At 55.5% G+C, this 25,364-nt stretch overlaps 1 protein-coding gene across 3 annotated transcripts; it reads left to right on the top strand.

Annotated features, from left to right (window-relative positions):
• Window positions 1-974: 974 nt before the first annotated feature.
• FTCD (formimidoyltransferase cyclodeaminase) lies at window positions 975-23,469 on the top strand. Of its 3 annotated transcripts, none has more exons than XM_061423954.1 (14): window positions 976-1,110; window positions 1,721-1,879; window positions 2,938-3,066; window positions 3,854-3,942; window positions 4,020-4,199; window positions 5,454-5,591; window positions 5,683-5,814; window positions 11,369-11,430; window positions 11,778-11,907; window positions 12,001-12,162; window positions 13,588-13,631; window positions 13,805-13,943; window positions 15,134-15,229; window positions 16,225-23,469. In XM_061423954.1, the coding sequence occupies exons 1-14, from the start codon at window positions 1,074-1,076 to the stop codon at window positions 16,309-16,311; spliced, it is 1,584 nt and encodes a 527-aa protein (XP_061279938.1). In that variant the 5' UTR covers window positions 976-1,073; the 3' UTR covers window positions 16,312-23,469. The 3 variants fall into 3 exon arrangements, with proteins under 3 accessions (XP_061279947.1, XP_061279938.1, XP_061279929.1); XM_061423945.1 differs by having other exon boundaries at window positions 1,696-1,879; XM_061423963.1 differs by lacking the exons at window positions 15,134-15,229; window positions 16,225-23,469 and having other exon boundaries at window positions 975-1,110; window positions 1,696-1,879; window positions 12,001-12,223; window positions 13,805-13,890.
• The last annotated feature ends 1,895 nt before the right edge of the window (window positions 23,470-25,364 follow it).

Raw genomic sequence — 25,364 nt, 5'->3', positions numbered from 1 at the left:
ATTGGGACCATGTGCGACGGCCGGTCACCCACACTCACCCACAGTCACCCGGGAGCTGTAGCTGCACAGGACGGGCCTGCCCCCAGCCTGCAGGGTCTCTGGGCTCCCCAGCCCCTTCTCCCTCTTCCAGTTCCCGTGAGCAGTGGCTAGAGGGGTGGGCTTCCAACTGCCCAGACAGCTGGGGGCCTGAAAGACCTGGGTATCTCCTCTCCTGGCCCCGTGGTGACTGTGAGAGGGGGGAAGTGGCCTTGGACCTGATCACCCCAAAGGCCATGTGGGGTACCCAATGCCAGGAGAAACACAGATGGTGTGGGCTGCTCTTGGGAGGGGCCTGCGGCGGTCCATGTGCTGCCAGGGTGACCATGTGATGGGTGGGCCTTTGCAGAAGGGAAACAGCACCACCCCCAGTTCAAAAATCATGAAGGACTTCAAGATGGCATTGACCTGAGGTGGCCCTCTCGGCTCAGGGCCCTGTGCTGCTGACCTGGGGGTACGTGGCCCCTTGTGGGGATCCTCTGGCCTCAGTGGGATAGGGAGCTGGGCCTCACCTGCCTGCCCCTCCCCAGTGCCATGGGCTTGCACTCCCCGCCCCTCCCTGCCAATACCTACCCTCCTGCCAGCCAGCTGTGCTGACCTCTGCTGAGAGCCAGGCCCAGGGCCTCACACACAGTCCCTCTTTTCCCTCTGTGGCCCTGAGGCTCAGTTGTTCATGAAGAAATAGCTGCCAGGAGGGTCATCCAGAGGGTCACCAGGGGGCCCTGGGCCCAACTGGGCCTGGAGCCTGGGGTGACCTGAGGCTGTAACCTGCTGAGGACTTTCCCCCAGGAGTCCAGTACTTCTTTCAGGGGAGCCCACACTCACCTGGGCAGAGGTCTCGGTCCTCCCCTCCACCCTCTCCTTTACTGGCCGCCACAGGGTCCTGGCTCTGCCCCTCCCCCATCTGCCCAGTTAATAAGAAGCCTGGCGCAGGGAGGGCCCTGATTGGGGAATAAAGGCCCCGCCAGCCTCCTTCCCACCTCTGCTGGTGCAAGGAGCGTCTGGGTCAGGGTTTGGACCATGTCCCGGCTGGTGGAATGTGTCCCCAACTTCTCAGAGGGGAACAATCAGGAGGTGAGGGCCTGGGGGTGGCCAGGGCAGTGCAGGGGGCTTGGGGCCAGGAGGGCAAGGCTTGGGCTGGAGCCTGGGGACTGTCTTTTCTGGAAAGGGTGAGGAAGGAGCAGCGGGTGGGCAACCAGTCAGGGGTCCTGGTCCAGGTCTGGGCAGGTCGTTTGGCCTCTCGGGTGATGGTGGAGCACCGGAAGGCTGACCCACATAGCTGTTTGAGGGTCCTTGTGTGGGGCACAGTCTCCCCTCCCCCACCTGTCCTTATCCCCAGGTTATCTGCAGGAAACAAGTCACAGAGCACTGGGCAGGCCTTCCTACTGCCTCAGGAGCTTCTGGGCTGCCTGGGGGCCGGGGCCCCGACCCTCTGTGACCTTGGCCTGTAGTCACCTTCTAGGGGCCCTGGCAGCCCCCCACCCAGTTCTGCTCCCTGCCTCAGTTTCTGCCCATGGGGCTGCCTGTCGCTGTTCCCAGAAGCCGAGAGCCAGCTCTTGGCCCTGTGTCTGGGTGGGGGCAGGACAGACTGGGCCCCAGCAGCTCCTGTGCCCTCCTCCTCTCGGGGAGACGGAGGCGCAGGCCCGGCTTCACACCCAGGTGATTGATGCCATCGCTCGAGCAGTGGCCCAGACCCCGGGCTGCACGCTGCTGGACGTGGACGCCGGCCCCTCCACCAACCGCACTGTCTACACCTTCGTGGGGCGCCCTGAGGACGTGGTGGAGGGGGCCCTGAATGCCGCCTGCACTGCCCACCGGCTCATTGACATGAGCCGGCACAGAGGTGAGGGTGGGGGAGGGCGGCCTGCCTTGCGCTCAGGACTTGCAGAGGGCAAGGGGCCAACAGGCTCGCTGGATGCTCCTTTGACCCCGTTTACATTTCAGGGGCCCAAGAGTGGCCGGCAGCAAGGTGCTCACACTCTGCACGGGCCCTGGGTATGGGGGACAGAGCCCTATCTGTCAACAGCCCACAAACCAAACACATTCTTTGGGCGGCAGTGTCAAAGGTCAATGGACACATGGGGAACTGGTCAAAGGGCAAGGTCTCTGGCCTCTCACAGAGTGGGAGGGAATTCATGAGTGATTCCAACTGGTGAAGGGCAACCGAGGCTTATCTCAGAGAAGCTGCCTGGAGGAGGGGATGATGTGGGACTACCATCTGGGGGACCGCCTGGGGGGAGGGGACGTGGGGTTGTCATCTGGGGAGCTGCCTGGGGGGAGGGGACTTAGGGCTGCCATCTGGGGGGCTGCTTGGGGGGAGGGGACGTGGGGCTGCCATCTAGGGGGCTGCTTGAGGGGAGGGGATGTGGGGCTGCCATCTGGGGGGCTGCCTGGGGGAGGGGACGTGGGGCTGCCATCTGGGGGGCTGCTTGAGGGGAGGGGATGTGGGGCTGCCATCTGGGGGGCCGCCTGGGGGAGGGGACATGGGGCTGCCATCTGGGGGGCCGCCTGGGGGAGGGGACGTGGGGCTGCCATCTGGGGGGCTGCCTGGGGGAGGGGGCGTGGGGCTGCCATCTGGGGAGCCGCCTGGGGGGAGGGGGCGTGGGGCTGCCGTCTGGGGAGCCGCCTGGGGGGAGGGGCGTGGGGCTGCCGTCTGGCCGTGGGCTGCTGGCCTGCAGTGGGACTCGGCTTCTGAGGACACCCTGTAGGGCAGCAGGGTGGAGGAGTCCACTCCTGAGAGTGCAGATGGTAGCTAGGGAGGGGGAGGGGTTAGCCACCGACAGGCCACAGTGCTCAGTCTGCCTCTCTGGGGCCCTGTGGTCAGTCTGAATGTGCGCAGAAGGAGCCGGAGGGCGGTGTTCTGCACCTAGGCCCCCCTTCCTCAGCCCCATCTCTGTGTAGGGGAGCACCCCCGGATGGGCGCCCTGGACGTGTGCCCCTTCATCCCAGTGAGGGGCGTCACCATGGACGAGTGTGTGCTGTGTGCCCAGGCCTTTGGCCAGCGGCTGGCAGAGGAGCTGGGTGTGCCAGGTGAGAGCCCAGGGCGGGCGGCCCCTCCTCACCTCAGCTCAACAGCAGCAGCACCAGGCACCCTGTGAGGGTCTCTGCTCTTACATCCTTAAAAATGCAGATTTTAAGGGAAAAAACCCTACCATACCGGTTTTTGACAGGTAGGAGTATGTCCCCCTTCTCCTGTGATGAGAACCTGTGGGGACAGGGTCCCAGCCGTCAGGGAGCTGGCAGACCCTCAGCCTTGCTTGGCAGTGGGCTTGAGTAGTGGCTCCGTGAAGGGCTTGAGCAAGATGGACAGACAGAAAGCCCTTAACAGTCTCTTTGGGGAATTAAATCAAGGCAAGCCCAGCACACACAACAGGTGGACACCTGAGAGGCCAGCTGCAGGTCCGGGCCCTGCCTGTGGGCCGATGGGCCGACTTGGGCATGGGTCTCCTGCCTCGTGCAGGTGTCGGGAGCCGGCAGTGAGCTTTGTTTTCTCTCCTCCACATTCCATGTTTTGTTCAGTAAAAATGCACTTTGGAGAGAAACATGAATATCCTTCCAGACCCGAGTGCCTGCTCCCAACTCTTGTGGGTGGACAATGGCTTTTTCTGCGGCATCAGAGCCTGGGCAGTGGGGGTGGGGCCTGCCCTGCCCCTGGGTGGGCAGAGGAGGGTTCCTGCCCATACAGAGTGCCCATCAGGGACCACCCACACCCACTCGACGGGGCACAGAGATGGGGGCTGCCAGCAAGACGGAGCTGCAGGAACGGGGTCCTGCAATGCTCGCCGCTGGGGGCCTGACTTGCCAGGTCCCTTTGCAGTGTACCTCTATGGTGAGGCGGCACGGATGACCAGCCGCCAGTCCCTGCCAGCCATCCGGGCCGGGGAGTACGAGGCCCTCCCTGAGAAGGTGCTGTGCCCCTCATCAGGGGGCGGTCTGGGCTGGGCCCTCCTCCCCCCTTCCCTCACCCGCCCATCTCCCCACAGCTCAAGCAGGCCGAGTGGGCACCCGACTTCGGGCCCAGCTCCTTCATTCCCAGCTGGGGGGCCACTGCCACAGGGGCACGGAAGTTCCTCCTGGCATTCAACATCAACCTGCTCAGCACCAAGGAGCAGGCGCACCGCATCGCCCTCAATCTCCGTGAGCAGGGTCGTGGGAAGGACCAGGTAGGCGGCACCTGCAGTCCCATGAGGCCTGGCCCGTCCCTGTTGCATCTCGAGGGCTCCCAGAGAGGGTCAAGGCTGGGCACCATGTGTGGACCCACTGGCCACAAGTCCTGCCCACTTCGGTGTCCATGCCGTGTGGGACTGGCAGGGTCAGGGTTCCAGAGTTTGAGGTTCGGGAGCAGGTCTTTCGGAGAAGGCAATGGCACCCCACTCCAGTACTCTTGCCTGGAAAATCCCATGGATAGAGGAGCCTGGTAGGCTGCAGTCCATGGGGTCGATAAGAGTCTGACACAACTGAGTGACTTCACTTTCACTTTTCACTTTCATGCATTGGAGAAGGAAATGGCAACCCACTCCAGTGTTCTTGCCTGGAGAATCTCAGGGATGGGGGAGCCTGATGGGCTGCGGTCTATGGGGTCGCACAGAGTCGGACACAACTGAAGCGACTTAGCAGCAGCAGCAGCAGCAGGTCTTTAAGGACATTTTCCATGGAAGCAGCAGGTCTACAGCTGTGGCCAACATACTGCAGCATTTCCATGCTGATAGGAAAACAGGCATTCCTGAGCCCCAGGTATCCCCAGGTACCCCAGGTGCCCTGATTCACTAAGTCTGTTACAGGAACTCCCACCTAATTTGAGCACCACTTCTGCAGAAACTTTGCGTTGGACACAGGTAGACAAAGACACACCTGTGAAGGAGGCCCTGCTCCTCACCTGTCAGCCTCCGCCCCCAGAGACCTGGGCCTGGCTTCTTTCCCGAACACTCAGCCATCGGCAAGCACAGCACAAAAGCATGGCAACTCCCCAGTCCTTCTCTGTGCTCTGCTGAGGTCAGAAGTCAGAGGTCCCCCCCGAGGGGGAGTGAGTGCTCCAAGGAGCAAGGGCTGCGAGCTGGCCTCTGGGGCAGGGGTGGGATGGGAGGAAGGAGCCAGGCCCAGGACAAGGACGTGGGTGGAATGCTGGCCAGGCAGCAGGGCCTGGTCTGAGCCTGGACCCTGTGTGGGGTGAGCCGCTGTTGGGGGCTCTGCTTCTGGTGGTGGGCAGGCCCCTCCCATGCTCAGATGAGAGGCTGGGAGAGCAAGGCGAGGAGGAGACCAGCCACACGGCACAGTTTTCAGGCCACGGCCTGCCTTGTCCCTGTGTCTGGGGCAGAAGGGAGACCCTGGGCCAGCTGAGGGGATGCAGGGGGAGGGGACTGTCAGTGCGGGGTGCCAGGAGAGGCAGGGCCGGGCTGGGTAAGCCTTGTCCTCCGCAGCCAGGACGCCTGAGCAAGGTGCAGGGCATCGGCTGGTACCTGGATGAGAAGAACCTGGCTCAGGTGTCCATGAACCTCCTGGACTTTGAAGTCACAGGGCTGCACACCGTCTATGAGGAGACCTGCAGAGAAGCCCAGGTGAGCGGGGCAGGTCCTCCCCATATTCCCAAACCCAGCTGCCTGGGCACTTATGCCTCGATCTCCGACCTCTGCTCTCCGCCCTCTGCAGGAGCTGAGCCTCCCAGTGGTGGGCTCGCAGCTGGTGGGCCTGGTGCCTCTGAAAGCCCTGCTGGATGCGGCCACCTTCTACTGCGAGCAGGAGAATCTGTTCCTCCTGGAGGAGGAGCAGCGGCTCAGGCTGGTGGGCAGGGCCCGTGCGGGTGGGGCTGGAGCTGGGGGGCTGGGGGTCCTGAGAGCAGGGCGGCTGCTCCAGGTACCTGCTCCCCAGGCCTGGGTTCCTGTCCATGTGGCCTCCTACTTCTCCTTCTTTGTTTTATTGTCTGTGTCTGCAAGTCGAGATCACATTTTTCACTTGGTAGATACTGTTGGGGTTTTCTCTATGACCTAAAATATATTCAGTCTTGTGAAACTTCTGTGATAGGGGGTGCCTGGGCTCAGTCGGATGGAGGGACTTGCCCCTCCTCTGGTCCTGACCCGTCCAGATTTGGGGATGTGAGTCTAGCCTCCGTGGGCTATTCAGCACGTGGTTCCTGTGGTCCTGGGTCCCTCTAGCCAGCTCTGGCGGTAGCCAGCTTTTGCCATCCTGTTGCTCTGGCCTCAGGGTGGTTCTGTTTTGAAGGTATTTCTTAAAATGAGCACATGACTGGATTTCTCTGAGAGTTTTTGTCTTTTGGTTGTTGGGTTTATCCTTTTGTATTTACTAATCTAGCAGATATGCTTGGACTTGCTTTGGTCCTGTTTTTAGGCAGAGAGGATGTGGTTTCCTTCCGGTTACATGGAGGCAATATAATGTGTGTATGCAACTCTGTGTCCAGCTCTGTGACCCCATGGACGGTAGCCCGCCAGGCTCCTCTGTCCTTGGGGATTCTCCAGGCAAGAATGCTGGAGTGGGTTGCCATGCCCTCCTCCAGGGGATCTTCCCAACCCAGGGATTGAACCACATCTCCTGGGTCTTTTGCATTGCAGGTGGATTCTTTACTGCTGAGTCATCGGGAAAGCCCATAACTTAACGTATTCATCTCCATTTTTGATTTATTAAGTTAAACTCTATCTAAATGTATCAATGTGATTTGTCAATTTTTATCAGTTCAGGTACCACAAAGATATTCGGTTCTAGGCCATTGCAAATAAATCAAATATCCCAATAAAGCCACTCACATGATTTTCTGGTTTCCTGGTATATATAAAAGTTATATTCATACTAGACTATAGTCTGTTAAGTGTGCAATATCATTGTGTCTAAAAAAACTGTGCACATACTTAAAAGTACTCTATTGCTAAAAAAAAAAAAAAAAAGCTAAACTTCTTCTGAGCTTTCAGAGAGTTGTGATTTTAATGCTGGTGGAGGGTTTGAAATACTGTGAGAATTACCAATATGTGACACAGAGGCACACTGTGAGCAAATGTTGTTGGAAAAAGGGCGCCTATAGACTTGTTTGAAGCAGCGTTGCTACAAAATTTGTCCAAAACTCACTGTCTGTGAACCTTGAGGTCTGTGATCTGCAGGCTGCTTGCTGTGCACATGAGAAAGTAACTCTCGATGTTTACCCCCATCTTTTCTCCTTTCTCTGCTGCTGCTGCTGCTGCTAAGTCGCCTCAGTCGTGTGTGACTCTGTGCGACCCCATAGACGGCAGCCCAATAGACTCCGCTGCCCCTGGGATTCTCCAGGCAAGAACACTGGAGTGGGTTGCCATTTCCTTCTCCAATGCATGAAAGTGAAAAGTGAAAGTGAAGTCGCTCAGTCGTGTCCGACTCTTAGAGACCTCATGGACTACTGCCTACCAGGCTCCTCCGTCCATGGGATTTTCCAGGCAAGAGTACTGGAGTGGGGTGCCATTGCCTTCTCCATCTCCCTTCTCTAGTTCCTGGTTTTTTAGAGCTGTGTCATTTTTTTTTTTTTTTAGGGAGTTGGTTCTTTTAAATATTTTTTCAGCTTTTAAAATTATGGTAAAATACACATGACATAAAATTTCCCATCTTAGCCATATTTAAGCGTGCTGGTCAGTGGTGTTAAGGACGTTTATAAAGTTGTGCGGCCATCACCGCCATCCAGGATGGGGTTTCCAGTTTCTCTGAAAGGTACTGTCAGAAAGGTATCGCTCACACTGTCCCCGCCGGTCACCGGCAGTGCTCCATGTCACGGCACCGTCTTCCCGCCCTGGACTTGGGCTGTGCCCCCTTCAGTGTCTTTAGTTCCTTTCAGCATGTTTTGTAGGTCTCATTGCAGTCTTTCACCTCCTTGGTGAAGTTAATTAATCCCTGAGTGTTTCTTTTTTTTTTTTTTGGCTGCTACTGAAAACGGAATTGTTTTTGTAATTTGTTCTTCAGTGTTCATTGTCAGTGTTCAGAAATGCACTGATCTTTGTGGGTTGACTTTGCATCCTGCTACCTCGCTGAATTCATTTGTTAGTTCTCGGTGGTTAACTTTCCAAGTTTGCACAGTATACTCACTCCTTTAGCTCTTAATTGGTGTTAGAATGTCTCTTGACTCTTGGTGAAGAAAGACAAGAAAATCAGTGCACTGTGTGAGCTGTCATTGCTGGTCCAGACTTAAACTGCTTAGTCGTTATTTGTACATTGTCCGAAGTATACCACTTACCTTCTGTAACCACATCACATGAATTAAATATACATGGATATTTAAGCTTGGTTCTGTGCTTAAGTGAGTCACTGTGCATCTCCGTCCTTTCTCTGTTGCCTAGATTTCACAGTCAAGCAGGTTTTTGAAGAAAGGCTCAAGGGGGCTTTATTCTGTAGGTTCTGGTGTGTTTGGGAATGTCTGTGTGACTTTATTCTTTTAAAACAGTAGGACAATCAAAGAGCTTCCCTGGTGGCTCAGTGGTAAATAACCCACGTGACAATGCAGGAGACTCAGAGACACGGGTTGGATCTCTGGGTCAGGAAGATCCCCTGAAGAAGGGAATGGCCACCCGCTCCAATATCCTTGCTGGAAAATCCCACAGACAGAGGAGCCTGGTGGGTCCTGGAGGTCCACGGGGTTGCAAAGACACAACTTAGTAACTAAACAACAACAACGATAAAGGAGAACCAGCACCTCCAGTCGCTTGTTTTTCTCCTGAGGATGTTGCAGGCACATCTCTGCCCCCTTTGGAGTAAATGTTGCTGTGTGTATGGTGGTGGAGTCTAAGGCTGCCTGGTGACTTCCACACCCCTGCTGACCGGTTCTTTCTCCCTGGTGCTTGACAAACTGTCTTTATCCTTGAAATTCAGTAACTCTGCCATATATGTCTTGGTGTTGATTATTCTGCATCAGTTTTTCTTTAGAGCAGGGTTCTGTGTGATTTACAGATTCATTCTTGTTCAGTTTCAGGAATATTTTCTTTAATATTTTTGATTCAGTGTTTGGTTCTTTCACTTTGCAGACACAGTCACTCCATGGTAGCATTTTCTTCTTCCATATATCCTGTTTTTTTCTATACTTTCTCTCCATTTCCCCCCTCTCCATTTGCTGTGGTTTTCTCAGGCCTCACTTCTTAATCACTCATGTACTTTATAGCTGGGTTTGTTCTCTTTCTGACCATTACAAAGTTCTGTGTCACTTTATTTTGATGTAATTCTTGCTCACAGAAGAGGTCCGCACATAGTATCAGGAGTTGCTTTATTCCCTCCAGATTCACTACTGTTATTTTGCATCATTTTCTGTATCTCTCTTTCTCTACAGTCATGCACAATCACACTTGTTTCTGGACCATTTCAGAGAGGACTGAAGACACTGTGCCCTTTATGCCTCGTTTATTCAGAGTGTATTTGTCTAGATCAAGGACATTCTGTTATATAACCACAGTGCAATGATCAAAACCAGGAAATTCAGCACAGTACGATCTGCTCTAATCTGCAGACTGTAATCAAATCATGTCAGTGTCTCCCTCTCCTGGCTCCACCCCAGACCAGGAGTGGGTCCACGTGCCTTGTCTTTTATGGCCCTTAATCTGGACCAGGGCCCCAGTTCTCCCTGTCCTTCCTTGACCATGATGGGCTGTGAGCACTGCTTGCTGGGTGCTGGTCTGACCTTTCTCAGGGCTGGGCGTGCTTGTGTGTTTCTGGCAAGAGCAGCACAGAAGTGATGGGGTGTCCCCCTCAGGGCGTTCGCTACCTGGGTCCCCTTGTTGAAGTGGTATCTCCAACCCAGGGTTATCACTGTGGTGTTCCTATTTTTCCTATTGTTGTTAATAAGCACTCCCTGGGGCGACAGTTGAAGACATGTAAATACTTTGTGCTTCTTGAAATCCAGCCTCAAGAATCTCCCTCCTCCATCCTTTTTCCACTTTCACCTCTCCCACATCTATTTATCGTTTATTAACATGTTTGATGCTCTCTATTGCTTCTTTAAACCATAGTATTTTATATTCTTTATCTGGAAGTTCTGAGATCTGCATTCTTTGAAGGTCTGGCTCTCCAAACTATCATGCCTGCTGACACGCGTAGTGATGCTTTTTCTGGTGCTTTGGGAGTTCGGGCTGTGCGCCTGGGTTTCTTCTGTGGTTTCTTGGTCATGCCTAGTTGCTCAGTCATGTCCGACTCTGTGCGACCCCCTGACTGTAGCCCGTCAGTCTTCTCTGACCGTGGGATTCTCCAGGCAAGAATATTGGAGTGGGTTGCCGTTTCCTGCTCCAGGGGATCTTCCTGAATTCTTGGTCACTGGTTTAAACTCGTGTTGCCTCAGGCAGGTGCTTGCGCCCTGTAGATGAGCCTCTTCTTTGGGCTTTGGAGCCACACAGAGGAGAATTCTGGGTGAGCCGTGGCCTCTCTCCCTCTCAGGTTACAATTCCCAGGAAAGATATTTTCTGGGGCTTCACCATCTGGGGGCTTCACCAAACGTAAGTCTCAGACTGGAAAGACTGAGACTTTCCTGTGAAGGGTGGCTCTCCCCAAATTCATCCTTGGAGATGTTGTCTTCCAGGGGTCTCCCGTCTGACCCCTGCTCCTGAGAGATGGCTCAGGCGTCTCCGGGTGAACCCAGCTCCAGGGCAGGGAGAGCTTCTGGGCACTTCTGGCCGTGGATGGTTTCCTTTACTTTCTTCCAGGCTTGTGGGTGCTAAAGTCCATTCTGACAGTTCTGTTCCTCTTTCTGAGGTTTTCTGCAGCATCCTCCGGGAGACCTCGGGCCATCCCTGGCTCTCAACTTGTCCCGTACTCGTCGCTTTCTGTTCCGCGTAGAATGTATCCCCATGTGGCTCAGAGGGGCTGGGACTGTGTTGCCAGCATCAGCACCATGATGTGTCCTTAAAGCATCTTTAGGTGAAAGAAATTCCTCTCTGATATGGGGAATTCCTTTCATCAAAAGGATATTTCCAACTTTGTTTTGAAGTTGGATAAACTTCACTTTTTGTCACACATCAAGGGTCATAGCTGGGCTGCTCACGCAGCTCTGGGCCTTTGAGAGCCAGAGCCACTGACTCCCAGGAGCTGGAACCCCATCCAGGAGGCAGTTGTCTCGGCCCCTTTCCAGCACAGGCTCTCGAGTGGGGAGGACGGGTCACAATGGGCCCGGGTCTCCCTGGCGCAATGCAGTGGGTGGAGTCCAGGGCCCGGCAGGGCACCTGCCTTGAAGGGCTTCTGTCTGCAGGGCTGCTGGTGTGTGTGTGTGTGTGTGTGTGTGTGTGTGGCAGCTGTGTCCCTGCAAGCTCCACACCAGGGCCAGGGAGCACCCCCACAGGTGGCAGGGGTGGGACCTGGGCTCAAGGGGAACCCCAGTCACCAGGCCCTCTTCCAGGTGGTGAACCGGCTGGGCCTGGACTCCCTGTCCCCCTTCAACCCCAAGGAGCGGATCATCGAGTGAGCAGCCCCCAACCCCCACCCCTGTGCAGAGACCCCCTCGGTTGTCCAGAGCTCTGCTCCATCACTAAGTGTAGGGCTGGGGGCTTGTTGGGGGGCCCAGTGAGGCCCCAACAGGTCCCACTCGGTCCTCACACAGCTCCTGACTGGTCACAGCCGCTTTCGGGGTGGCTGCTCTGCAAACAGGGCCCATATCCCCTTCCCTGTGCTGGTGCGAGCCAGGGACCGCCCCCACCCCTGCCCCTGCCAGTCCCACCTTTCTAGCCTAGAAGTAATGACCAAGGACCCTCCGACATAGACCCTAGCCCACCCCCACCCTGGCCCCCCTGACCGCCCCTGCCTCGCAGGTACCTGGTCCCCCAGGACGGGCCTGAGCAAAGCCTGGTGGACCAGCCCCTGCGCGCTTTCATCCGGGCCGTGGGTGCCCGCTCGGCAGCCCCGGGGGGCGGCTCTGTGGCCGCAGCCAGTGCAGCCATGGTGAGTGGGGCCCGGGGCGAGGAGGTGGGGTAGGAGGTGGGGGTGGGGGAGCCCGGCCCGGGGCTGGTCTCATGATCAGCGCACTCTCCCCAGGGCGCCGCCCTGGCCTCCATGGCCGGCCTGATGACCTATGGGCGGCGCCAGTTCGAGCACCTGGACGTGACCATGCGCCGCCTGATCCCGCCCTTCCGCGCCGCCGTGGCTGAGCTGACTGCGATGGTGGACGCCGACGCCCGGGCCTTTGAGGCCTACCTGGTGTGTGTGCAGGCGGGCCGTCTCCACTGGCCCTACGGAGCAGGACCTGAGGGACAGTGGGGTCAGTGGACAGTGATGGGGGGTCTCCAGAGGAGAGAAAGGTGGTCCAAGGTCATGGGGGTGAGGGGCAGACTGCCATTAGCACAGACGTCTGGAGACCAGGGGGCCTGGAGGGAGGGTACAGTGGTCTGGCTGCTCTTGGGTTGAGCCCAGCAGGTGTGACCCCAGGTCGGAGTCTCTGCAGGGCTGGGGGACAGGGGAGAGGAGGACACCTGCCCTGAGGGTCAGCCAGGCTCAGCGTCCCCCTGCCCAGCTCCCTGCGTCCTGCTGATGGGCCGACACCCAGACCCGCAGACGCTGGAGGAAGACCAGGTCCTCAGGGAAGAGCTCTGGTCCCAAAAGTGTGGGAACAGAAATCTTTACATGGTAACACAGTCAGTCACAGTGTCAGCGATCAGAGAAGACAGTTCAGCGACAGACGGAAAGGGCCCCAGGAGCTGGGAGGCTAGATCCAGACCTCCCTTGTTCGGGAGGGCCTGGAGGAGGGGAGTCCGTCAGACCTGGGTGGAGGTCAGAGGACTCACAGGAAGGTCGAGGTGTGAGTTCAAGGTCAAGAAGCCCCAGGTGTGTGCGAGAGCAGAGCCAGCAGGGGACACAGGAGAGGAGGGAAGGGGGGTGCTTGGACCCCGCCGGGGAGGAGGGCCTGCTGGGGAAGGTGTGAGCTCCAGGCCGACACCAGTGCTCGGAGCCACCTTGGGGCAAGACCTGGTATGGGGGTGGATGGTGCTCTGGGCACGCTTGGGGTGGAGGCCATGGGTCAGCCCTGCTGTGGGGTTTGGGCCGAGTCTAGTCTGCACCTGGGCCCCTGGGTGGACAGCTGGCCTCTGTCACTGGGCCTCAGTGGATGGCTGTGTGAGTGACTCGGGGGAGGCTTTCGCCCCAGGGTGAGTGTGTTTCCTGCATGAAGGATGCCGCCTGGTGGCCCCTGCAGAGCTTGCGTGGGTGGGGTGCCTGGAGTGGTCCTCCCGAGGTCCCCTGACAACGTGGCCATCCGACCTGGAGGTCGCGTGAGCCTCTTGGTGCGTCTCACATGGGCGGGGCAGTGGGAGGAGCAGTTTCATACTTCCTGGAAGGAGGCCTGCGTTGTATGTCGCCCTCGGGGGTCGGGGGACACGGCCTTAGCCTTTATGCTGGTCTCTGGGGTCGCACAGTTGCCTCCCCTGGAGTGGGTGGGGAAGACTGGTGCTGGAGCCCTCACTCCCCTCTGGCCCCCTCTCCAGTCCCTCACAGGTGGCCCTCCATCTGTAATCCACAGATGCAAACTTGGAGGTGGTGGGCACTGTGTTAGGCCCCCGCCCTCCCCAAGCTCCCAGTCCCCTTGTCACAGTCCCTCACCCCGCTGTGTTTCTGTGCTTGCTCTGGCAGAAAGCGACAAAGCTGCCCAAGAACACACCTGAGGACAAGGACAGGTGAGTGCAGCGAAATCCCTGGTACTGGTCAGCCCCCCCGGGTGTGCTGTGGCTGAACAATGATTTCCCTGTGGTCCCCAGCCTGGTTCCGTGGGCTCCTCGAGGAGCCATTGGATAGGGACTGGGAGTGTCTGGGCGCCCCGGGATCTGACCGCCAATGCCCTTGCTTACAGACGTGCGGCCGCCCTGCAGGAGGGGCTGAGGCAGGCGGTGGCTGTGCCCTTGGCGCTGGCAGAAACGGTGGCCTCACTGTGGCCGGCACTGCGAGAGCTGGCCCTGTGTGTGAACCTGGCCTGCAGGTCAGACCTGCAGGTACGTGGCAGGGCCCTGCTGCCGGTGCAGAGTGAAGGGTCAGTGGGCGTCACAGCTGCTCACTGAGCCAGCAGACGTGAGCGCTCGCAGGGTGTCTCGGTCCATCTCAGCCTGCAGGGCCGGCTCTGCTAAGATCTTGTTCAAGGTCACACAGCAGAGGCAGACACTCGAGTGTGCTCCAGAGTCCACCTCTGACTATCCCCTCAGGCCCCAGCCGCCCTCCTCCCCGTCGGCCCCTCTCCCAGAAACCCCAGGTGCTCGCAGAAATGCATGCACGCCCTGTCTGTAGCCTCTGCACGGAGGCCTGGGACAAGGGCCATCACACCCATTGCTGTTTGTCTACAGCCCGATCCGAGGCCCCCAGCCATATGGTCTTTACAGAGAGACACCTGTTTTCGGTGTCTGGTCTTCAGGCCCTAAGGACTGCACCCTCCTTTCCTGGAGGTGGCTGCCTGTGAGTTGTTAAGAAGGTTCCAGAAGCCGCCTGAGCACAGAGGCCATGATTCCTGCATTCTGGGTCTTCCTGGCCCAGCATGTGCTGCCCGTCTCTGTGGCCCCTCAGGGCCTGTAAGCGGCCAGCATGCTGTGCTCGTTGTTAAAGGCCCCCTGTAGCCAGCTCCCGGCTTCCCAGGTGGCTCAGTGGTAAAGACTCTGCCTGCCAATAGAGGAGCCGCAGGTTCCATCCCTGGGTCCGGAAAAGCCCCTGGAGAGGGAAACGGCAGCCCCCTCCAGTATTCTTGCCTGGGATTATCCCATGGACAGAGGAGCCTGGTGGGCTACAGTCCATGGGGTCACAAAGAGTTGGACACTGAGTGACTGAGCATGCATCCAGCCTGGGCTAAGCACATCTCCAGCCTGGGCTATGCCTGAGGCATCACTGGGCCGCGGGGTTGGAGTGCCGAAGTCAGCAGGGTGTGGACTGCTGGGTGGTCAGCTGAGGGTGGGCCTCTGAGCACTGGATGGCGCAGGGGCCCTGGGACCCTCCTTGGAGAGGGCCAGGCTTCTGTCCAGTGACTCCGGGCTCCCGAGGGCTGTGTGGATGCTTTCCTGCTCGAGTGACTGGTCAGATTGCCGTCTTCAGGGTTGAGGCGTGAGGCCCCCAGGCTATGTCCTGGGCTGAGGAGTGGGCAGCAGGAGACCTGCTGCCTGCCCCATCACTGCCGGCTGGTTCTGCCTCGTGGCCATTGCAGGTGGCAGCCAAGGCCCTGGAGACAGGTGTGTTTGGCGCATATTTCAACGTGCTCATCAACCTGAAGGATGTCACTGATGACGCGTTTAAGGACCAGGTGAGTGGGGGCGCATGCCAGGCCCACCAAGGGGCCTGGAGGTTGCCTTGGTTCCCACATGTGGGGCCCAGGGGCACCTGGCTAGCATGTCCTTGAGGGAGGGATGTGTCTGACGAGACAGTCCTCCAGCTGCTGCGGGTGTAAAGGCCTGTCTTGCAGAACGCAGGCCTCAGGGGACAGCTGGGGCCTTCTTTCAGGGTCTCTGTGGGGGCGGGTGGCCTGGGTGCCTGCTGGCACCCCCTCACTCCCTGCTGGGGGCTCTGGCCAGGGCCAGGTCCCCTGGCTGGGCTGGGCTGCAGCACCAGCAACACGTGGTCTCAGGGAGCAGTTGCTGGCCTGTGCAATTGTCCTGCTTCAGCGTTTGTGACAATTTCACTGTTACTGTTTTTGGAGGAGAATTCACAGAACGTGCAACTCACTATGTTAAATTATACAAGTCAGAGGCAGTTGGCACATCTATGGTTGTGAGACCATCACCTCTATCCAGTGCTGGAACGTTCTCGCCACTCCAGAGGAGGCCCCACAGTAACCCCCATTCCCAGGCCTGGCCACCAACCTGTATTTGTGATTTTGTGATGATTGTTAAAAAGCGATTTCCTGACTGGGAATGGGAGCAGTAGGGCCAGCCAGTCCCCACCTGCCTCTGTAGCTAAGCTGAGCTCATCATCAGGGAAGGCCCTGTCCATCCCAGGGCATTGAGATAATACACTAGCCACTCGAGCACTGCCCTTTGGGCTTGGAGGACACAGCCCCGCCTTCAGCAGTGGTGGATAAAGTAGGGAGACTGGGAGGGTGGGAACTGGGCCTTGCTGGCCCCAAATGTCAGGAAAGACAGAGGGACCCCCCCCATCCCCACGAGAGACCTGTGAGGATCTGGAGTTCCAGGTCAGAGGCTCGGGGCCACCCAGAGTGGATAGCCCAGGGAACCGGCAGGGAGGCTGGGCCCGTGGGTGGGTGGCAGGTGAGCAATGATGACAGCGCTCCTGTGTCTTTAGGTCCGCCGGCGCATCTCCAGCCTCCTGCAAGACGCCCAGACACAGGCAGCCCTGGTGCTGGACGGGCTGGAGGCCCGGCAGGAGTGATGGCTGAGCAGGGAATCGACGGACTCCACTCCCCCTTGCAGCCCCTCCAGACACGTCCTGGGGGCCCAGATGTGGGGGATGTGAGGGGCAATGATAGGGGGCTGTGAGGAGTGGGCATGGCTGGGGTTGGCAGTGCCAGTAAAGTGATGACACACTGGTGCCTGTGGGGTCCATGTGGGGTGCATGTGGGATACCAATGAGGGGCTTGGGGGAGGTCTGAGCTGAGTGGCAGGAATGGGACCTCGTGAGGTGCCAAACATGGGGAGACAAGTGGGAGGGAATGGGGGTGGAACATGAGGTGACCCAGGGTCACAGAGTACCCGGGGTCCTGGGGGCCTGAGCCCCCTTAGTAGGACCCTCAAATCTCATGGAGGGATGAGGGCCATGCTGCCTGATGGACAGGGAATGGCGGGGGATCCACCAAGGTGAGGGGTGGCCGGGCCAGCTCCTCCCAAGGCAGGAGAAGATGAGAGCAGCAAGCGGCCGAGGACGGGAAAGTGATGTGTGGGCCAGGTCCCGGGTTCTAGGGGAAGAGGGTGCAGTATCAGACCTGGGGTCCCGGAAGAGAGAATCCCAGGCATTGGGCACTGACTTCTCTTGGTGGAAGCTCAGTGGCCCAGGCCCAGTGGTGGGGGTCCCAGGAGGGTCTCTGCAGGGCCTGGGTGGTGAGGGAGGGGTGGGAAGTGGTGGAAAGTGCCCACCCCCCTATTCCCGGGGCTGGGGGCCACAGGACAGGACCCAGACCTGAAAGGTTGTTTTTGCAAGCTGTGTGTTACGCTGGCATTCGTGACCTCCGGAGGAGAGGATTTCCATCCAGGGTCAGAGACGAGGTTTGACAACTTGGAGCTTTTTGTGTAGCAGAGTTTCTTTTAAAGCATAATAGAGATAGGGAAAACTTCTGACATAAACATCAGAAAGTGAAAAGTGAAAGTGAAAGTCGCACAGTCGTGTCTGACTTTTTGTGATCCCATGGACTGTAGCCTGCCAGGCTCCTCTGTTCATGGAATTCTCCAGGCAATAGTACTGGAGTGGGTTGCCATTTCCTTCTCCGGGGATCTTCCTGACCTGGGGATTGAACCTGGGTCTCCTGCATTGCAAACAGATTCTTTACCAGCTGAGCTACTAGGGAAGCCCATAGACATCAGAAGGGGACAGGAAAAGAGAGCCCCCTTGCTAGTTTCTAGCAAGGTGTTTTATGTCTGTTAGAAAATTATTAATCAGATAAGAGAGACAACTCAAGGCTGAGGGAGTTTCACCAGACCCCGCTCCCACAATAGAAAGGATGACATGAGGTGTGTCAACCCCCAACCATAAAACAATTGACAGGGAATACTGGTTTGTTGAACCATTATCAGCCCAAGGTTTGAAAAAAGAAAAAAAGTTAATCTTAGGTGGAACCATTTTGAAGAAAGGCAAATTCTAAAGCAAATACATAGCTTCCTTAACATAGCTTAAGAAAAACATTTCCATAAGAAGAAACACACTTGTTAGTTCCAGGCAGGATGTCCGCCACTTATTTCCTCCTGCCTCTTGGGGACCTCTGGCCTTCCTGCCTGTTCCCCTCTCAGACCCACCTGGGCCAGCTCTGGTCCAGGAGCTGAGTCGACGATGACGATGACGGCCCACTGGAGGATGGGCCACGGGGTCCTGGGGGTGTTGGGAGTTGGTGGTGGAGGAGGGCAAGAGGTGTGACCTGGGAGCCCTGTGGGGGTACCCCAGGGGGGCAGCATCCACAAGGCTTGGAGCTGCGGGTGGTGAGGGTCAGAGCTGCTGTAGGACTGGGCGCTGCCATGGGTCTGCAGGCTGAGGTCTTTCAAAATAGGCAATGCGTCAGGTCACCTGGTTCTAAACCCAGGGCTGCTTAGAGATTCCGCAGAGAAGCCCCGCCCCCTCGTCCCCACCAGCCCCTTCCCATCCTCGTCAGGAAATGCTGAATTCCCTCTTTGTGCCCATTTAGTGTTGATTTATGCAAACACAAACACATGTGAATTTATGTTCTCCATTCCTTGACACTTAAACAGAGCAGATCAATGCTGGTTTTTGTTTCTAGTTAACGCATTAGCCCCGAGGTCTTTCACATCAGTGTTTAGAGAGACTCCTGTGCTCAACTGCTCAGTCATGTCCAACTCTTTGCAACCCCACGGAATGTAGCCCACCAGGCTCCTCCGTCCATGGGATTCTCCAGGCAAGAAGACTGGAGTGGGTTAGAGAGACTCCTACGTAATGTATATTTTATTCACCTGTCCTTTCCCTGTATTTCCTTTACCATTTCATTGTGAAAATGAGACACATTCAGAAAGGTGCGTGTCCTGAGCGGCCATCTCCCCATCACAGCATCCTCCTGACCCTGACCCCCACCCCTAGGGTGGCTCCATGGTGACCACGACCCTGCCCATGATTCCCACAAGAGGTTCAGTTCTCCCTGTGAGCTGATGTTCAGGTCAGCAGGGTCACGTGTGCCCTCTCAGCCCCGGATGTGTCCTGCACAAGGCTGTCCTAGGGTGGTGCCCAGCTGAGCCTCAGCACCCCAGTTCCCTCGCAGCCCTGTGGCAGTTTGGAGGAGCCCGGCTCTCACTGCTGACAGCAGAGTGTATCCTCAGCTCTCTGATGCTGGGATAGGGGCAGAACAGGTGAGCATGGTAACAACCAGGTCAGAAGAGGCGCTCACCTGTTGCCTGTCTGGGAACCATTTACCTTCACCTGAGAACAGGGTCCCTGAGCAGCCACAGCCATGGCCTAAGCATCCCACTGACCCACAGCCCCAGGGCGTTAGCTGGCCTGAGGTAGCCCCTGGAGTCTTAGGCAGAGATACCGAGGGTGACTGTGGGTGATTCAGGAGTGAAGTAAATGCCAACTGTCCCACCATGAGACACTGTGGCTGGTTGTTATGTAGCAGGTGCTGACAGATACACTTCCCAACACACCTCAAACTTCTGCTACATCTGAGGTTGACTGTCTTGTCATGTTAACGATGGATTTCCTTTTCTGTGGTCTGTTCACATGTGTAGCCTGTTTTTCTGTTGGGTGCTAGTCTGTCCAGTCCTAAATATCCATCAACCTCCAGCTCCTTCCCAGGGGCGGGGTCTCCCCACCTCAGTTGCTCCTACTATGGCAGCCTCTGGCTTCCAGGACATTCCCAGTAAAAGTAATTTCAAAACATCACCACACCCTGCAATTCTTTCCAGACAGGCTATGCACATGGGAAAAACAGCAAGTATGCATGCACTTGTTAGGTAACCACACAGAATATTGAGAGAAAATGATGTATAGTGTCTGTCCTCCTGGAGCAAGGCAGAGAACCCAATACTTTATAGGGAATTTAAAAACCTGTTTTGGTAAAAGACATGATAATTAGAGCAAATGTCAGGAACCTATTTTAAGTTACTATTGACCAACAGAAAAGCTCCTACAAATCAAACCAGCAAGGGCAGTGTGCGAGCAGGGTGTGGTGGGTGTGCTTGTCTGTGTGTGCAAGCACATATGTGTGTTCGTGTGCAAATGCAAAGAAAGTTCCAGGAAGGTCCCCAAGGGGTGAACTCAGGAAAGAAGGTGAGCTGGGATGCAGCATGGAGTGTGGGGACAGGAGAGGAGCCAGCGCCCAGTGGCCTCAGAGGCTCACCTGGGGCCTGCCTGGGTGAGCTCACCTGGGGCAGCGCAGTGGGTGGGGAGGGGTCCTTCAGGCCGTATCGGGTGGGACTGGGTTCCTTTCAAGGGGCATTCAGAAGAACTGCAAGTGGGTTTTTAAAGGCACTCCACAACGGCACATCCAAGGGTCCTGTGCTCCCCGAGGTGCCATGGCTCCCTCACAACTCCTTCATCTGCTCCTGTTTGCTTCTCTGAGGCAGCGGTATTAATAGATGCTCACGATCATTCCTTTTGTCAGCCCTCCTGGAGATGTGGGCGCTTTCATCTGCTGGCGCACTGGCCTCTGCCCCTAACTCTAACTACCCCCAGCCCACTGCTCCTGATTCTCTGCGTCTCTGGGGGTCACCCCTTGGCTGCCTTTGCCATTTCCTCCCATGTTGAGGGGCTGGGAGGTGAGGCATGTGGGGTCTCTCCAGGTGGTGGGGGGTGTGAGGGTGAGGTCAGCTTAGAAACACAGGGCCTCCCCCTCCTTTCCCACAGCCTTGGCTCAGCTGACCCCACTGCATGGTGGGCACCCAGCAGGGGCTTAAGCCTCAAGCCCAAATGGCTGCTGTTGAGCTGTGGGACGGAGGGGACAGCAGTGCAGAGGCTGAGGGGGCTAGTGAGCAGCGGTGGACGTGGCTGTCACGAAGGCCTGTTGTGAGGAAGCATCAGGGAGAGGAAAAAGGTGTAGACGCTGGTGAAGTTATGGTAGTGAGGGGGTGTTCCTGAGGGGACTTTGGGGAAGAAAGTGGCTGAGGGACATTAGTAAGGGGAACTTAGTGAGGAGATGTGGGGGCCTTTACTGCGGGGGTGTTGGGGACATGACTTTGGGAAGAGAGGTTAGTGAGAATGTTTGTGTGGGGTGTCCCTGAGGGCACATGGTGAAATGTGTGAGGGCTGTTAGTGTGGAGATCTGCTGAGGACGCCTTAGTGAGGGACACTGGTGATGGGTGGTTTGTGAGGGATGAATGTGAGAGGGTGTTACTGAGGGGACATTACCGGGAAGCGTTTTTGTGGGGATGTTGGTTTGCAGACTTTGGTGAAGGATGCTCCTGAGAGACAATGTGAGGAGGTGTTGGTGGGGAGGCTTGGCTGAGGAGACATCGGTGTGTGGATGTGGGTGACGCGATAATGGTACAGACAGAGCCGGGTGTTAGTCTGGGGTCACCGGTGAGGAAACTGTTGAAGGAATGTCTGTGAGAGATGGAACTGGAAGCATATTCAGTTCAGTTCAGTTGCTCAGTTGTGTCTGACTCTTTGTGATCCCTATGGACTGCAGCACGCCAAGCTTCCCTGCCCATCACCAACTCCTGGAGCCTGCTCAAACTCATGTCCATTGAGTCAGTGATGCCATCCAACCATCTCATCCTCTGTTGTCCCCTTCTCTTCCTGCCTTCAGTCTTTGCCAGCATCAGGGTCTTTTCTAATGAGTCAATTCTTTGCATCAGGTGGCCAAAGTATTGGAGCTTCAGTTTCAGCATCAGTCCTTCCAATGAATATTCAGGACTGATCTCCTTTAGGATGGACTGGTTGGATCTTCTTGCAGTCCAAGGGACTCTCAAGAGTCTTCTCCAACACCACAGTTCAAAAGCATCAATTCTTTAGCACTCAGATTTCTTTATGGTCCAACTCTCACATTCATAACTACTGGAAAAACCGTAGCTTTGACTAGATGGAACTTTGTTGGCAAAGTGATGTCTCTGCTTTTTAATATGCTGTCTAGGTTGGTTATAGCTTTTCTTCCAAGGAGCAAGTGTCTTTTAATTTCATGGCTGCAATCATCATCTGCAGTGATTTTGGAGCCCCAAAAAGAAAGTCTGTCACTGTCTCCATTGTTTCCCCATCTATTTGCCATGAAGTGATGGGACCAGATGCCATGATCTTTGTTTTATGAATGTTGAGTTTCAAGCCAGGTTTTTCACTCCCCTCTTTCACTTTCCTCAAGAGGCTCTTCAGTTCCTCCTAGCTTTCTACCATAAGGGTGGTGCCATCTGCTTATCTGAGGTTACTGATATTTTCCCTGGCTATCTTCATTCCAGCTTGTGCTTCATCCAGTCTGGCATTTTGCATGATGTCCTCTGCATAGAAGCTAAATAAGCAGGGTGACATATACAGCTTTGATGTACTCCTTTCCCAATTTGGAACCAGTCTGTTGTTCCATGTCCAGTTCTAACTGTTGCTTCTTGACCTGAATACAGATTTCTCAGGAGGCACATAAGGTGGTCTGGTATTCCCATCTCTTGAAGAATTTTCCACAGTTTGTTGTGATCCATACAAAGGGTTTGGCATAGTCAATGAAGTAGAAATAGATGTTTTTCTTTTTGAGAAATTCTCTTGCTTTTTCTATGATCCAACAGATGTTGGCAATTTGATCTCTGGTTCCTCTGCCTTTCTAAATCCAGCTTGAACATCTGGAAGTTCTCGGTTCATGTACTGTTGAAGCCTAGCTTGGAGAATTTTAAGCATTATTACTTTGCTAGCGTGTGAGATGAGTGCTTTTTCCATGATCCAGTGGATGTTGGCAATTTGATCTCTGGTTCCTCTGCCTTTTCTAAAACCAGCTTGAACATCTGGAAGTTCATGGTTCACGTATTGCTGAAGCCTGACTTGGAGAATTTTGAGCATTACTTTACTAGGGTGTGAGATGAGTGCAATTGTGCAGTAGTGTGAGCATTCTTTGGCATTGCCTTTTTTGGGGATTGGAGTGAAAACTAACTTTTTCCAGTCCTGTGGCCACTGCTGAGTTTTCCAGATTTGCTGGCATATTGAGTGTAGCACTTTCACAGCATCATCATTTAGGATTTGAAATAGCTCAACTGGAATTCCATCTCCTCCACTAGCTTTGTTTGTAGTGATGCTTCTTCCTAAGGCCCACTTGACTTCACATTCCAGGATGTCTGGCTCTAGGTCAGTGATCACACCATAGTGGTTATCGGGGTCATTAAGATCCTTTTCATATAGTTCTTCTGTGTATTCTTGGCACCTCTTCTTAATATCTTCTTCTGTTAGGTCCACATTGTTACTGTTCATTATTGAGTCCATCTTTGCATAAAATATTCCCTTGGTATCTCTAATTATCTTGAAGAGATCTTTAGTCCTTCCCATTCTATTGTTTTCCTTTTCATTCTATTTTTTCAGTGTATTTCTTTACACTGATCACTGAGGAAGGCTTTCTTATCTCTCCTTGCTATTCTTTGGAACTCTGCATTCAAATGCATTTATTTTTCCTTTTCTGCTTTGCCTTTCTTTTCTCTTGCTTTCTTGGCTATTTGTAAGGCCTCCTCAGACAACCTTTTTGCTTTTTTTTTTTCTTGGGGATGGTTTTGATCATGGCCTCCTGTACAGAGTTCCAAACCTTCATCCATAGTTCTTCAGGCACTTGTCTATCAGATCTAATCCCTTGCATCTATTTCTCACTTCCACTGTATAATCATAAGGGATTTGGTTTAGGGCATACCTGAATGGTCTAGTGGTCTTCCCTACTTTCTTCAATTTAAGTCTGAATTTTGCAATAAGGAGTTCATGATCTGAGCCACAGTCAGCTCCCAGTCTTGTTTTTGCTGACTGTATAGAGCTTCCCCAACTTCAGCTGCAGAGAATATAGTCAATCTGATTTCGGTATTGACCATCTGGTGATGTCCATGTGTAGAGTCATCTCTTGTGTTGTTGGAAGAGGGTGCTTGCTATGACCAGTGTGTTCTCTTGGCAAAACCCTATTAGCTTTTGCCCTACTTCATTTTGTACTCCAAGGCCAAATTTGCCTATTATTCCAGGAGTCTCTTGAAGTGTATTAGTGAGATGACATTAGTGAGAAATGGTGGTGAGAGAACATTACTGAAGGGACATTTTTGAGGGAACACTAGGAACTGTTAGTATGGGAAACTAGTGAGGAGACTAGTGAAGGGTGTTACTGAGGGGATGTTACTGAGGGACATTAGTGAGGGGACAGTGAGGGGGCGTTACTGAGGGGACATTACTGAGGGGGCGTTACTGAGGGGACGTTAGTGAGGGGTTGTTAGTGAGGGGACGTTAGTGAGGGATTGTTACTGAGGGGACGTTAGTGAGGGGTTGTTACTGAGGGGACATTAGTGAGGGGGTGTTACTGAGGGGACATTAGTGAGGGGTTGTTGCTGAGGGCATGATGCTGAGGTGACATTTGTGTGGGCATTGCTGAGTGATGACAGGATGTTAGTGAAGGGGACATTCATGTGGGATGTTGGTGTGGGGACATTAGAATGGTGACATTGGTGAGGGTCCTTGGTGAGGGGATGTTTGTGCAGGGCTGTTGCTGAGGGGTGCTGGTGGGGGGGCCTTAGTGGGGTTATTCACGAGGGGTGTCTGTGTGGGGACACCAGTGAGGGGATGTGCCTTCTAGAGACAGGAGTGTGGCTGGTCAGGCCCCTTATGGACATTTTGAGGGCCTAGACTCTCTGGGTCGACTCTGTCCTTCCTGTGGGGAGTGGAGTTGACAGGTGTGACATCCATTCAGGCTGAGGGTCCTCCTCAAACACTATGTTTTGGTCCTGGAATAAGGACGTCATTCCTACGTAGGTGGACCCATAGCCTTGTGCACACTTTTGTCGCCTGGGAGTCACTGGGCTCCCACGAGGACCTGGAGTCCCAGCTCATGGACAGTTCATGCTGGCAATGTCTGCTTGGAGGTTGGAGGCGTGGCTGGCGCCCCTCACTGTCCTGTGGGTCCTGTGGCCACTCTTTGGGCTTCCTTTTGTGACCTTTGCCCCAAGTGAGCCCATTTGGGTTCATCTTTGCTGGGTTTCCTTCACTCGTGTCCACTGCTTTCAGGGGAGAGGATCCACATCGAGTAGGGTTGGGTGGGGGTGAGCAGGCAGAACGGGAGGGCCCTGCAAACCCGGCCTTGCTAGAGGTCTGAGGGTGTCCTGTGTGTATGGAGTGAAGGGCCTTGTAGGAAACCAAAATATCAGCACATGTATGTGGCAGGGAGTGAGTCTGGGGGTCCCCCAAGGGCTGAGAGCTGGGCACGTGGGGCCTCAGAGAACAGCCCTGAGAGGGAGCTCTGCCCTTGGCCTCTGGGGAGGTTGGGGCCCTCAGGGGAGAACCTGGGGGATGCCAGTGTGGCAAGCATGCTGCAGCTCTCCAGGGTGGCCTGCACCCTGGAAGGAACCTGGCCCCCCACTCACCAGCATCACAGAGAGAGAGAGAGTGTGTGTCCTTCCCTCTGCAGAGGGGACCTGTGCAGGGCCCAGTGGGCAGAACTCTGGAGACCCGGAGGGCGGGACCCCAGCCATCCCCTCCCCTCCACCCTGCCATGACCCCTGGAAGTTCATAGGCACCAGCACTGCGCTCTGAGACCTGGGGCTCTCTTCTCTGTCCCCTGCTGGCATTTTGTTGGGTTCTCTAGGGGGAGAGAGGGGCGGAGGAAGGGCAGGTACTTGGTGGGATATCCT

The sequence above is a fragment of the Bos javanicus genome, chromosome 1 (assembly GCF_032452875.1).
Source record: "Bos javanicus breed banteng chromosome 1, ARS-OSU_banteng_1.0, whole genome shotgun sequence".
In the NCBI taxonomy this organism is placed as follows: Eukaryota; Metazoa; Chordata; class Mammalia; order Artiodactyla; family Bovidae; genus Bos; species Bos javanicus.
The sequence above is the reverse complement of the archived record's forward strand: the minus strand, read 5'-3'. Positions and strand labels throughout refer to the sequence as shown.